Raw genomic sequence first — 14,597 nt, 5'->3', positions numbered from 1 at the left:
CAGGGCTGGATTCAAGAGCATGTCCAGAATGAGTCACACAAAACAGCATAATAATAAAACAATAGAACAGAAGCATAACCTTAGTAACATTGAATGACTGCAAAGAGAGACAAGTTTGTATTAATACATCTGGGCAAATAACATTTTAACCCTGTGCCATAAGGACAGCATTGATGATGCCACAAATGTGCCTTTGCTACTGTTGTCAGACGCAGTTTACTTCCTCAAGGAAGGGAAGTACACAGAGAAGAGCTTCCCTGGAGGACCAGAAGACATGGGGGGTGGGCACAAAGGATACTGGGAAAGTGGGGTCCCACAGGTTTCTGCACCAGAATCATAGAATGGTATTTGTTTGTTTGTTTATTTCTATACCATCCTTTAGCAGACACTCTCATAATGGTGTACAAACATTTAAAATGGTGTAAAACACGGAACGATAAGGCTATCCATAATAATTCAAATATAATTACAAGTAATAATAATATAACACCACACATAAACAACTAATCTGCAACAGCCAATTGTGGCATGAATAAAAACTGAACCTTTTATTCAACCAAATAAAAGAATTAAAATGACAGGAAAATAAATGGGTTTAACCTGCTGCTGAAATGTATACAAGGTTGGCATTAGGTGTGCCTTCCTGGGAAGCTGGTTCCACCGCCAGGACACCACAGCCAAAAAGGCTCTTTTCCTTGTGGTCACCTCCCTTTCTTCTTTTAAAGGTGACTCCCAGAGAAGGACCTCCATAAATTATCTTAGGGTCTGGGCAGGTGTATTCAGGAGTTGAACGGTAGAGTTGAAAGAGGCCTGTAAGGCCACTGAGCTTAACTCAAAAGCTTTTCAGCCCATGCATAAATGACCTGGAAGTAGGAGTAAGCAGTGAACAGGCCAAGTTTACTGACACAAAACCATCTAGTGTGGTTAAAACCAAAAGGGAATGTGAGGAACTGCAAAGGGATCCCTCCAGACTGAGAGAATGGGCTCAAATGGCAAATGTGTTCAGTGTAAACAATTGTAGAAACACAGAAACAGGGCGAGTCAGGAGGGGCCTCCCGGGCCATCTAGCCTGACCCCTGGCTCCAGCCAGCTCCGCTCATGACATGCCCACCATGTGCATGTCTAAAGTAAAGTAACGCACATTGGGGGGAAGATCCCAATTTCAGGCATAGGCCGATAGAGCCTGAGCAGCAGTGACTGAAAAAGAAAGGGATCTCGAGGTGGTGGGCGACAGCGCCATGAAATTGTTGGCCCAGTGCAGAGCTGCTGTGAAATAGCAAACTTGGTGCAATTAGGAATGAAATAGAAAACAGACTGTAATGTAATTAGGAATGAAACAGAAAACAGAACTGCCAAGATTGCAGTCTCCCTTATGCAGATCTGCACTCAGAGAGTTGTGTACGGTTCCAGTTGCTGTACCTGAAAAAGAACAGCGAGTGGAAAAGTGCTGAAAGGGGCAATTGAGTATTTAGCTTAGTGTTCGTGTTATAAATTATGCTACTAGCCAAAGCTCTCTGGGCAGTTTTCAACACTGAGTCACCCACCCAAATTTCAACCAGGCCCAGCCTTGCTTCACTGCCGGGATCAGGCACTTCAGGCGGTACAGAAGCTTAATAAAATGGAGAGTGACATGAAGGAGGTATTTAAAATTATGAAGAAAGGGGAGGAGATATTATTCTCCATGTCCCATAATAATAGAACCCGGGGCCACCCCATGACATTAATTGGTGGGAGGTTTAGAACAGATAAATGCAAGTACTTCTGCTACGTGCAACATAATTAAACGGTGGCAGTCACTGCTACAGGAAGTGGCGAAGGCCACTAATCGGGATGGCTTTAAAAAGGGATGGTCAGGTGTGGAGGGAGGCTCTCAGTGGCTACTAGCCTTGCTGCCTGTGGGCTACCTCCATTCCCAGAGGCTACACGCCTACACCTTCAGCCACTGAGGAGCTGGGGCAGGTGGCTTGGGAGATCCTGCAGACAATGGGTCTGCCACTGTGTGAACGGAGTGCTGGGCTGGCCCGATCCCACAGGGCTGTACTTGCATTTTTAGGGAAGGCTTGAAAGGGAGAAAGGGGTCCTTGCCCCTTCCCAGGCTTGCTGCATATCCAAGGTCACTGCCTCATGGAGGAAGCACCTCGCCCGCCTGTCCATAAAGCTGCAGTGCTGCCACATAGGAGGACAACAGCTCCACAGGCAAGTCCTGTCACCTGCCCCATTTCCCCTTTGAAATACAATCCACAACTTGCAGGGGGTGAGGAGTGCATGGGGGATTTTAAAATGAGAAGCTTCATTCAGACATGCTGACGTCCTTCGTGGCTGAAAGCATGTATTTTGTATTCAAGTATCTGCCGTCATGTACAACCAAATTAGACACTAGACCTCTGGGCAGAGGCGGAGGAGTGGTCTCCTGAAGCATGCAGAGGCCTTCGGCCCCCGAGGGCTGCGAGAGCCTGTTCCGTGCACTGCAGCCAATCTTTCGGCGAGGGCTCTTCCGCAGCGGCCGCTGCCAGCAACAGATGAGGAAGTCCCTGCTGGGATTTTTACAGCCATCAAATGATGCAACATGACACAGGCCTCAGGGTGGAGCCGCAGCCTTATTCTGATTTGCAGCAGCGCAGACCAGGCCGCTGACTCCCTCACCCTCCCAAGTAGATCCCACCGCTGGTGCAGCAGTTTCTCACACAAGTGAAATGCAAGGAGCCATTTGCTGTAAGGCTTATCTGTGTGCCTCTGCCGCCTGGGAGGTACTGGGAATCCCACGCATTTTGGGGGACAAGCTTGCCTGCTCAGCCCCTCATCTGTGCAGGGAGGTGTCACTTGCAACACTCCAGCTTGGAAGGGCCCTCCAGCTGCGCTTCTTAGCAGGCTTAAATGATGGGGTGCCAGATTATACTCTTGGTAGAGGGGTGGAAACACACTGGATAGCCAAGCAGGAAGGAAGGGAAACTATTAGTGGGGAATCTTCGGGATGGTGGCAGGTGACGAGTGGGGTCCTCCAGGGCTGTCAATCTGTTCATCGATGACCTGGAGGAACACTTGACTAAACTGTGGTGAAAGCCAGGTGTAAGCAGTTTGTAGTGATTGGGCACAGCAGGAGGAGGTGGGTGCAGGACGTGTTGTTCTGTCTGTGAAATGGTGTTGCTCAAAGAGCTGTAGCCGGATATCTGGATGGGCTGCAGAGCTCGCTGAAGACTCGACAACGGCCACAAACAGGCACAGCAAACCCCTTGTAAGCAGTGCTTGCCTTGCATGCAGTTAAGCTTTAAAGCTTCTAGGACAAGCTCAGTTCTCATGGAAGCAGCAAAGATAAAAGCAGCTCACGTGCAATTACTGCTCTTGGTTGCTTGTATGTTTTCACACTTGTAAAGCACCCAGAAAGCCCTTTGGGTCATTGGGCAGTATATAAGCGCAATAAATAAAAAATAATACAGGACCGAGGATGAAACTGAGGGAACTGAGTCTTTTCAGCCTGGAGGAGATTCGACTCCAAGGGGACCTATGGACGATATACAGGTACATGAGGGGGTGTCACACGGAGGTGGGTCGAGACCTGTTTTCCCCAATGGTGGTGGACAGGACATATTCCGGGGAGCAAAGCTCTGGAAACCAGGTTTCAAGGTGGATGCCAGGAAGCACTTCCTGACAGTCAGAACCCTGAGGGCATGGAATGGGCTTCCATGGGAGGTGGATGAGGTCCCATCAGTGAGGTGTTCAAGGAGAGGCTGGACGTGCACATGGTGGGCATGTCGTGAGTGGAGCTGACTGGAACTAGGGGTCAGGCTAGATGCCCCGGGAGTCCCCTTCCAACTCGCTGTGCTTCCATGTGGACAGAGAACAGAGTAGGACTTCATAGTCATTTCTCACAATGGAAGGACACGACGTTTCAGAGGGCATTCATTCCAAAGACTGCTGCTTTTATGACCCGTGACAAAAACTGCGAGTCCCCGGTCTACCCAAAGGGTCTGAATTACAGCTGTTGCTTCTTCACCTGTTCTTCAGTTATCTTCGGGTAAGCAGAGGGGTGGCCAGGGTTGCTGACAACACGAGGGATATTCCCAGGTGAATGACAGCGTGGTAGAGTTGGAAGGGGCCGGGGGGCCACTGGGTCCAACCACCTGCTCAGGTGCAAGACTCCAAGTTCAACCATCCCTCTCAGGTGGCCATCATGCTGTGCCTTGAATGCCTCTAGTGAGGGGGAGCGCATGGCTTCCCCAAGCCACTGGTTCCACTGCTGCACTGTTCTGACAGTCAGGAAATGCTTCCTGCTGTTCGGCCAGATCCTGGCTTTCTGTAACACTATCCTGTATTTTGTACTTGGGGTGATTGAGCACGGATCCTGGCCCTCTTCTTTGTGACAGCATTTCAAGAACTGGAAGAGTGCTATCGTATCTCCCCTCCACCCTCTTTTTGAGGATAAACATGCCCAGTTCCTTCAATCTCTCCTTCTGGGGTTCTGCTTCCAGTTCTTTGATTGCCCCATTATCATGGACACCAACATGTTGACAATGGCTAAGAATAAAACAAATGGGAATATATTGAGTTCACCAGGAGACTGCTTTGTCTGCACCTCATTATTGCAACACACGATGGACACATTTCCGCTACAGAAAGACGTGTGACGGGCGATGGGAGCCTCGTCATTGCCGGGTGGGTGGATGCTTCAGCTGCGTGGTGCAGGAGGATCTTCCTTGGTGGGAGCCTGCCCAGCCACGTGCCGCTGCCGCCACCCTCTTCTAAAGCCTGCGGGGCTTCCACGTGAAGCCCAACCCATGTCAAGACACAATGGCGGGGGGGAGGCACCTCCTCTTCTCTCGCTCCACTTCCCCACTGCCTGTGACCCAAGGGAGACCTGACCACAGCTGCTGCTCCGCCCTGCAGGGAGGCGTGGAGGGGCTGCTCCTAAAGAAACGCCCACCTCCGCTGCCTCGTACAAGGACCTCAGCGGGCGAGCTGCAGGTGGAGAGCCAGGGAGCCCGCCAGTGCGAGCCCCTGTGCCCCACGGAGCTCAGCAGCCCTCACATCGGAGCAACTGTGCACGGGGTCACAGGCCGGGCCACTTACAGAGTGGTCCAATGCACGCCTGCTCAGAAGCGAGGCTGCCATCCAGATCAGTGGGAACAGAGCTCCCCCTGGATCAGAGAATGGAGGCACCGACACCTGGGGAGCAGGGAGGCACTGGCCGCGTGGGAGCGAAGGGCCGGCTTCAGAGCCCCCTTCCCTCTGCCAAACACCCTTCCTGGACCCCCCAGAAGGAAGTTACACCCTGCCCCATGGGAATGGGGAGGTGGCGGCGGCTACACAGGGCTGCTACTTCTTCACTCGCCTGTGACCGAGCTTCAGAGTGGGGGCCCCCTCCTCTTCACTGCTCCTGCTTTCGCAGTCTGGCGGCTGGGGCCGGGCCACCTTGGCTGCCTGCCTCCGGCTGTGCTCCAGCCCCAGCCTGGGCGCCTTCTTCGGAGAGACCAGCCTTGGCCTCCTCTTGCGGCTCCGGCTGGAGAGGCGTTTCTTGCGCTGCCGTTTGGGCTCTGCTTCCACCTGCTGCAGCTTCACCAGCTTCTCAAAGCTCTTGGTGCTATGCACGCTAACATCAAACCAGTCCTGAGGGAAAGTGATGCAGCACCACTGTGAGAGCACGAGGGGGCACCCCAGCACAGGCCGTCCCAGCAACTGCCATGGCCTGCGCCTCAGGCAAAAAGGCCGGCGCTCGGCCCTGCCCCCCCCCCCCCGCACAGCAGGACAGGAAGGCGCACTGGGAAAGTGCGCCTTCCCCCGGGCCCGCTCCTTACCTCTGCATGTACGGTGTTGATGTGGTACTTGACCCCACTCTCGGACACAAACTCCTTCGCACAAAGCAGGCACTGGTACTTCCCAGCCACAAACTCACCCTGCAGCCCAGGGAGGAGAGGGGAAAGGAGTCAACAGAATCGGCATGTGTTCTTGATGACAACAAACTGCTCTGCCTGGAGTCTCGCCCTTTGCAGGGACAGCTTTTAAGTCCAGAAATGCCAGTGGCGGCAGCAAAGCTAGGCCTGCCTCCTCCAGCCCTGCTTGGTGAAAGCAGGAAGCCAAAGGCCCACCAAGACTCCCCCCTCAGAGCAGTACCTACCGCAGTGCAACTGCCTAGGTGTGACTTGAGGCCCGAGATGCTGCTGTAGACACCCTCACAGCCCTGGAGAGGCAGAAAAGGGAACGGTGACTAGCGGGTGAGCAGCTGGTCCTGCAGAGGGTTGAAGCAGGAGCACCTGCACCTGCCAGGGACTCTCCTTTCTCCCTGCAGAAGAAGCTGAAGCAAAGGTATGGCACCTCCGGAACAGTTTTGAGTGAGGGCAAAGTTGGGCTGGAACTGTGAGAAAGAGACCACAGCAGGTCCACCCCCAAGCCCCTTTCAAAGCTTCCGTGAAGACCCTGCACCCTAATTTGGGAAAGGGAGAAAGCTGCTCAGCAACTGTAGGGAACCCCAAAAGGGAAAGCTGGCTCTGAGTGCAGGCCAGGCACAGCCCGCCCCCACCCCCACCCTTTAGGGTCTGGCATCCCCAGGCCTTCTAGGATTACCTGGTTGGGGCAGTGAACTCGTCTGCACATCTTTATCTCCGACTTCCACCTGCACAGCACCTCGGGGCTGACAGTGGGCTGCCTGGGCCGAGTGTACTTCAGCTGAGAAAGGAGAGCAGAACCGCACGGTGAAGCCGCGGCCAACAGCCACACGTGATCTCGGGGGAACAGTCCTTCCTCAGCACTGGCTGGCCTGCCCAGTCACAAGGACACGCTCCAAGCCCAACGAATGTAGCAGCTGGTTCAGAATGAGCCCTCAGATTCCTCCATGTAAAGAGAAGGCTCCAGGGGGTGGCCGGATTCCAGGAAAGGCTCTTTAGCCCACCCAGGAGAGAGCAGAGGTGCTGCTCTTTTTAACATTTTACTGCTTTAATTGGTCTGTGATTCATGTCGGCTGATTTTTTTGTACATTTCCTTGACTTGCTTGCCCAGGAAAGAGGTACTGAAACATTTCACATTCATAAAAAACCAGATGGAGACCATCTGGGCAGCTCTTGAAAAGAGGACAAATGAATGGGTTCCACCCTGACTGCACAAAGCAGGGAGCACTTGGTGGCAGGGAGGGTCTGCGTGCAGGATGCTACGTCAGACCTAGAGAAGAGGGGCAGGGGCGTCCTCCCCCCGCAGAGAATAGCAAATTCACTGCTCTGAAAGTGGCAGGAATGGCAGCTGCCTCTGAGCATCAAAAGCTACTACGGCCATGCAGCGGGCAAAGCAGGTAGCCAGGGAAGGAGTGCAGCTCCTCTCCACTGGCCGGAAGCCACAGCGTTCCCACGGAGCCATCCAGCTATGTTCCGCCTATGGCCTGGCGCTCTGCTTTCCAGCAGCCACAACATCTGGGTTCGTGAGAGCACTGCTTACAACCCAAGCAGGTGCAGGATGCATCCCTTTCTAAACGCGCCCGCAAGTCATCCCCTCCTCGCACCTTCCGGTCGTCAGGAACAAGATCCTGCAGGACCTTCCTTTTGGGCCACTCCTTGACCAGCTCTTCATTGGCCAACTCATGCAGGTGGTAAGCAGCCACCTTGGCAGACCTCCGCTGAATTCGGCCTCCTTCCGCTGCTGCATCACCACGTGGCTCTGTGTTCGCGTCCTTTACATGAGTTGGCAGCCGGTCTTCTTCGTGAAGGAAGGTGGCCTGAAGGAAGGGGCAACAGAGACATTTTCCAGACACTGCCTGCCTGTGCCGATCTCACAGAAATAGGGAAACTGTCCTTAGGCAGCAAAGGTCTTACCAGAGCCCTTTGCAGCCAGCACAGGTAGGAAGAAGTGCCGTGGCTGAATGTTCTCCCTGCCTTCATTGGTTCGATCTTGGGGCATGGAGAGCGTGTGCGTGAGAGAGAGAGAGCGAGAGAGAGAGAGAGAATGGGAGAGAACAGGAGGGATGGATGGGTGCAGGGGATGTTCACCTCCTGGCCAGAACACTGGCTCAGTAATCAAAGCAACCCAATTAATTCACTCCAATCATCCTTTAAACTTGTAAATCAGCTGAAGCCAAAAGGAGGCACAGTAAAGGGAATGAAATGCCAGAAGATCCTGCAGAAATTCAGTGCTCTTGTGGCCGTGCTGCAGCAGAGCACCCAGGCAGACCCAGCTGCAGAGCCGGGGCACTCAGCCTCTGCCTGCCACTGCTGGCATGCAGCCCAGCTTTCCAGGTGAACAGAGCCGGCAAAATAAAAGGAACTGTGATGCAGGGAGATGGGAGCTATCCCGTGCGGAGCATGCATGTCACACGAACACCAGTCTGGCAGCTGGAGCTGGACAGAAATCACGGGCGCATGCTTGCTGTCATGAGTTCCTGTCTCTCCCTGGCAGCCAAGGCCACACACTTAAGAGAGGCAGAGAGGCCGGAAGACTGAGCATCCCAGCCCCAGAGTGACTGCTCTCATGGAAATTGCTGATCTTGGAGAAAGTGGGGGTCATTCTGGCGAATCACAGAGTAGTAAATTTGGAAGGGGCCAGAGGGCCCAACCCCCTGCTCAGTGCAGGACTCCCAGCTGAACCATCCCTCTCAGGTGGCCGTCCAGCTGCACCTCGAATGCCCCGGTGAGAGAGAACCCACAACCACCCGAGATCACTGCTCCCATTGCCATAGCCAGGAGGTGCCTCCTGATGCTCAGCTGAGGTCTGGCTTCCTGCCACTTGAGCCCATTATGCCATGCGCTGTGCTCTGGGATGACCGAGAAGAGATCCTGGCTTTCCTTTTTGTGACAGCCCTTCCAGTACTTGTAGGGTGCCCACCTATCTCCCCTCAGTCTTCTCCTCTCTAGGCTAAACATGTCCAGTTATTTCACTCTCTCCTTGAAGGGCTGCTTCCAGTCCCAGATCACCCTTGTCGCCTTCCTCTGAACTCCTTCCAGCTTTATCCTTGGAAGGAGAAGTGGCTGATCAAATGTTTGATGGCATTTGATGGAAAAGCAGATCTAGTCCGCAGCTACTGTGAAAAACACAAGATCCTTACTTAGCGTATTTTCTTCCTTTGGGAGCCAGGGAGACCCTTTTCATTTGCCAGACATTTTAATAGATAATTGTAACTTTCAATATTGTTTTTATCATTACAAAGTTGCCGCAAGCCACCTTTATTTGGTTGCTGCAGGATGCTGCTGCTGCTGCTGCATTGGCTTTGATGTCTTATTGTTTTATTGTCTGCATGCTTTTTAACTTTGTAAACCACCCAGAAAGCCTCTGGCTATGAGGCAGTACAGAAATGAAATAAATAAATAAAATCATAAATAACTAGAAAAGGAACTGAGAATAAAATGCTAATATTGTAACAGCTTATACAAAAATATAGGAAGGCCTCATTTCAAACACTGTGTATGGTTTGGCTTTCTTCATCTAAAAAGGGATATTTTATCATCAGAGAATGACCAGTGTAATTAAGCAGCTGCAGCAAAGCCCCTATGGGGACAAGGTACAAGACCCAGGCAAATTCTGTTTAAGGAAATCAAAGAAGGGGAGCCATAACTGAGAGGTGCCCCAAAGGATGCCTGGCGTGGAGAACACAGCAGAAGCACCATGCCTGCTGCCACGGACATCGTCCTGCTCGTGGGGACGCCACTGGAACACCTGGCTGGGCTGCTTGAGAATGGAAGGCGGGCGAGGCCAGCACCCTTCGGGGAGGTGCAGCGGCAGGGCTGTTGGTGCGCCTTGCTTACCTGTCCGTGTTCAGATTTCAAGTGGTACACAAGGCCCGCCTTGGACTGGTACGCTTTACTGCAGTGGGGGCACTTCAGGGCCATCTTCTCCAGCTCAGCGGCTGCTTTCCCACACTTCTGCGTGTGGTAGAGATAACCCACAACGCTGGTGAAGTTGCCTGCACAGCCCTGGAAAGCACAGGTTCACGGTTGAGCCCAAGGAAAAGGAGAGGCCCCCAACCCAACCCTTGGCGATCTGGGGGGCAGCTACCTGCTCAGCGGCATGATGCTCTTTGTGCGGAGAAAGCCAGGGATGCATCCACAAGGGAAGCCGGATAAGGAAGGAGCCAGCAGGCAGGCAGCCAGCGTGCAAGGAAAATGGCTCCAGTCTCCCTTACTAGATATGCGGGTTCCCCGCACCCCCACCCCCACCCCAGCAGCTGAGCACCCAGCGCCTCAGCAGCTGATGACAGCTTACCTCCCTCGTGCACTTGAGCTTTCCCATGCGCTTCAGCACTTTCCGCAAGCGCTCTCGCTCATTTGGCTCGCCCAGCTGGCCTGCCTCCTTTCCAACTGGCTGCATAGAGGGAGGGAGGGGAAGGGCTCAATCAGAGGCGTCTCAGCTCAAGAAGACATGCAAGTCACGGACCCAAGGGTCTATTCATCAGGACAAGACAAACAGAGGCACATCAGGACAGCCAGCAGACTACTGGAAGATGACATGGCTGGAAGGAAGCCTGTGCCTTCTTCCAGCTTCCTAAAAGGGCAGCACCCATCAGCAGCAGCTTTGATTTTCACTGCAGGATATCCGGAGCCAATGATGCTAAAACAAGAGGTGTCTCCCTAGAGGCTCTCAGACCAGTCAAAGCTGGGGGACAGACAGACAAACCGAGGCTTTCAGATGTCTGGTCTTGCCACAAAGGGACTAATGGGGATATTGTGAACGCCATGAAGGGCAATAAAGATTTTATATGAGGTTGAATTATTGCCTCAGCCTCATATAAATTGTGCATTGCTACACAAAATACAACAAATAGTTAATAAGAAGTTTACATTTCTTATACACAGTTTCCCATTTCCTCATTTGCACAAATTAACCGGAAACCGCAAAAAAATAAGTATGAATCCTTCCACAACAGCCCTTTTTACAACAGGCATGTCGGGAAAATTATGACTATTCCAGTAAGGTTTTGGCACATCATCTTAAGTGCTGAAACACCATAAAGCTGAAAACAACAGGCTATACATCTCTACCACAGAAATACACTTGCAAGTTTTAAAGTTTTACTCTAATTTGTACAGCACAGGCAGCAAAGCAGCAGAGCAAAATAAGAATGTTTTCCTCATGTTAATGTTCCATGCATAGTTCTCACAAAGACAGGTTTTTATGGCTCGTTATATAGAGAGCAAATTAAGAAAGAAATTTCCAGCCTGAACAATGGAAAATCAGCAGGTCCAGATGGATTTCAATAAACTTAATACATTTTTTAGCCTCTTAGTTCCAAAGCTTTGGCTTTATAATCACAGAACACTTTCTTCATAGTTAAACAATGTTTATATTGTGGTGATTCTGAAACCTGGCAAGGATCACACTTACAGCACTAATGATTAACCTGTTTTGTAAGTTAATGCAGATATAAAGAATTACATATGGTTACAGCCAATAGATTGCAACATTGTTTGATCAGACCTAACCCCAACCCCAACCCGCAGGGGTCGAGGATGGGTTTGTCACTTTCAAATTTGTGTGCTCTCTCTGAAAGTATCTATCTTTTCAATTGTTTTGTTGAAATGTATAAGAACAGATATTAAAGAGTCCTGGAAGCCACCAGGACTACCTAGTCCAGTCGACTGCAGGGCTAAAAGCAGATTCTAACAGATGTTACAGTTGCAAGCAGTCTAACCAGCTAAGGCCTTCTGCAAAGGGTGCCGCATCCAGCCTACCAAGCTGTTGTGGTCTGCCATGACGTGGTACTTGATTCCTGCCAGAGACCGCAGCTGTTTTCCACAGTGGTGACATGTGAACTTCTCCTAGGAAGACAAGGCAGGGACATATCTGCATGGTTTAGGCTGTCAGAACTTTTCAAAGTTGTCTTTTCTACTCGGTCTTTCTTCTTAATGACTCTCTATGTGTGGGCTTCCTCCTGTCCTCTCAGAGTTCCTCTCTCACCCAAAGACTTGCGTATGCATAACAGAAACTCCTTGGAAATTGACTTGCTAAAGTCTTAATCCAATTGTCAAGAAACAGTACACAGCCTGACAATATGGTTTAAGCAGCTTCATACAAATGTAAAAAAAGAGAAGGATTCTCAGGAGAGAGAGCAGGGAGACACAGTGGTATATAAGAGCAGCTCTTTTGGCTAAGACCAAGGTCCTTTTGCTCCAGTATTCTGTTCACATATGGACCAGGAACAGTTATTGGGATTGTTCACCTTCGAAGAAAGGCAAGCAAGGGGAGCTGTGACAGGAATGCACAGAAGATGCACGATGCACCGTGTGCCTAGGGATACGTTTTTCTCCATCTCTTACCATACTTGAACCCAAAGGAGTCATCCCATGAAACAGATTCGTGAGAAATTCAGGATAAAAGGATTTCAGGGCAGAATTAAACTATGGAATTTATTTCCACAAGAGGTAGCAATGGCCACCAATTTGGGCAATTTTAATAGGGGGCACGACAAACTCACTTTGGAGAAGACAAGCAATAGCTACTTGTCCTCATATACTATCTCCTGTATCAAATACAGTGCACTTATGTACGTTAATTGCTGAGGATTCTGGGGTGCTGTCCTACGATATTGTGCTTGTGGATTTTGTCCAGGGAGCCAGTTGGCCACTGTGTGCATGGAATTATTGGACCCAGCCAGATCCAGCATGGATCATTTCCCGTTCTTAAGCGATTTGGTGAGATCAAGTAAGACTCTTGTGAAGTCATCTTGGGCTGAGTTAAACCACTCTGAGGGTCCAGTGGAAAGAGAGTGGGCTTCCGCCTTCTCACCTGCCGGCAGTTTGCCATGTGCTTTTTCAGTCCTTCCACTGTCTTCCGTGCAACAGCTCTGCAAACTGGGCAGGTGATACGGCCCTTGTCCAGGATCTCCATATGCCACTGCTCTTCCAAGCTTCCTGCCAAAGAAGACAGCAACGACACAACAGCGAGTGATCCCTGGCGGAGACAATACTGGGTGCTTCTTGTCAACAACAGCAACACGATGAAAAAGGGGCAGCCGAATGGTACCTACCTTAAGGGCAAAGTTTTGGGGATTTGTGTTTGTGACAGAATAAGAGGATCATGAAAGTGCACAAAATTATGCACACTTTACAAATCAACTTGTGGACCTACCTGCTTCATATGAAGATGGATTTTTCTTTCTACAACAGCTTTTAGACTTAAGATGAGACAGTTTTTCTGTTTGCTGCCGTTTCCCTAAGAGAAAGACAAACAGCTGTAAAAGCTTGCTTCTGCAACCTGAAACCTTGCACTCCATTAGTAAACAGTCTATAAGGGACACCAACAGGAACCAAAAATGAAGGGAAACCACCCTCAGATGGGACCAAGAAAAGAAGAACTGTTTACAGAGGTACAGTGCTATGTAGGAATGAGGGAGCTTATAGGACAGAATACAACAAAGCAGATATAGCTACATTCTCCCCTTATTAAAGACTTTACTGTGTGTTTGGGTAAAGGGTCTCCAGGCCTGAGCACCAAGGACACATGTGAACCATGGAATCAAAAAATGTGCTCACCAGTACATTTCTGCTTCTTCCTAGGAAGCTCCTTGGAGTCTTCACCATCCTCTTGTTCCTGAAGTCTGTGCTTTGCCTTAGAGAGGGAGTCTCCAGCTGAGGACAGAGCAGGAAGAAAGCAGTTCTGGGAAACCACAGTGCAGCGGGAAAGACAGATGCAGAAACCAACACCACCCCATAGGAGCAGTCCCTGAGAATAAAATTAGTGCAGGAAGCACATACATTTTACAATGGCTTGTCCAGCTCCCTTGGGAAAGAATTCATGCTTTCCACCTTTCTAAAAAAATAGCAAAAGTAAGAACTCAAATTGGTTTGACCAACATGAAAGTTTACCTTGGCACTTAAATAATCATGGCAGAAAAGAGATATTTGTTGGGAAAATTTAAGGAAATGTTTTTACTCCAAACTTCAAAATTAGTTGAATCCATATTGGAACATGTATCTCTGCAAATAACTTCAGACAAAGGTTTCTGGTCCATAGAGAACTAATAGGGTCTTTGCCTCCCAGAATATCATTTAACTCTGTAGTTTGATTACAACATTAAGCAGGAGAACACCTCTTCCACAGAAGGAAGACTGATGGAACACGCCAGTGATCACATGGGGGTCATGATATTCTTGCACATGAGTTGGCCCTTTCGGTAGGAAGCTGCAGCTTTCTCAAGTTTTAGGCAATGAGATCGCATATTCCAATAGTGTACACCGAAGTCTTTCTCCATAAAAGGAGCCAGCCTCTTTCAGGGGCCCAGCCTGTACCTTTGCCCATGGGCCCACCCTGTACCTTTCTCCACCTCTGCAGTTTTGCTTGGGGTAGGCTTGATTCCCCTCATCTCCAGTCAGCAGGTTGGGCTGCAAACGGCTGCGCGGTGCCCGAGGTCTGGAGATTAGTTTGCTAGGGCCTCGGAGGAGGAGGAAGAGTGGCCGAGGAATCGCTCGCCTTTAGCTCTGGCCTCGGGAGGCGTGGAGCTGCTGCAGCATCCATCGGCCGGGCCCCGCGGAAGAGGCGAGCGAGACGGGGCCGCATCCAGAGCAAGGCGGGCGGCGCACTGCGGAGTGCCTTGCTTCGGAGCAGCTCCGCTCCGGGCTCCAGCCCAGCCCTCCCTCCGGGCCCCACGGCCCGTCTGGCTCCGGCTGCCCCCCGCCGGGCGGGCGCCAGGAGAG

The 14,597-nt window shown here is 51.0% G+C and overlaps 1 protein-coding gene across 3 annotated transcripts; it reads right to left on the bottom strand.

The window, feature by feature from the left end:
* Positions 1 to 342: 342 nt before the first annotated feature.
* Positions 343 to 14,574, bottom strand: ZNF512 (zinc finger protein 512). Of its 3 annotated transcripts, XM_044421078.1 has the most exons (14): positions 14,218 to 14,571; positions 13,437 to 13,532; positions 13,033 to 13,116; positions 12,691 to 12,815; positions 11,637 to 11,723; positions 10,171 to 10,269; positions 9,714 to 9,881; positions 7,481 to 7,693; positions 6,556 to 6,657; positions 6,110 to 6,172; positions 5,790 to 5,888; positions 5,327 to 5,601; positions 3,325 to 3,499; positions 343 to 2,534 (listed from the first exon to the last, which is right to left on the bottom strand). In XM_044421078.1, exons 1-13 carry the CDS (start codon positions 14,264 to 14,266, stop codon positions 3,358 to 3,360), a joined length of 1,602 nt encoding a protein of 533 aa, XP_044277013.1. In that variant the 5' UTR covers positions 14,267 to 14,571; the 3' UTR covers positions 343 to 2,534; positions 3,325 to 3,357. The 3 variants fall into 3 exon arrangements, with proteins under 3 accessions (XP_044277013.1, XP_044277012.1, XP_044277011.1); XM_044421077.1 differs by having other exon boundaries at positions 343 to 3,499; positions 14,218 to 14,570; XM_044421076.1 differs by lacking the exons at positions 343 to 2,534; positions 3,325 to 3,499 and adding an exon at positions 3,897 to 4,512 and having other exon boundaries at positions 14,218 to 14,574.
* Between the last annotated feature and the right edge of the window lie 23 nt (positions 14,575 to 14,597).

Source organism: Varanus komodoensis, unplaced genomic scaffold (genome assembly GCF_004798865.1).
Source record: "Varanus komodoensis strain SLA01 unplaced genomic scaffold, ASM479886v1 scaffold114, whole genome shotgun sequence".
Lineage (NCBI taxonomy): Eukaryota > Metazoa > Chordata > Lepidosauria > Squamata > Varanidae > Varanus > Varanus komodoensis.
The sequence above is the reverse complement of the archived record's forward strand: the minus strand, read 5'-3'. Positions and strand labels throughout refer to the sequence as shown.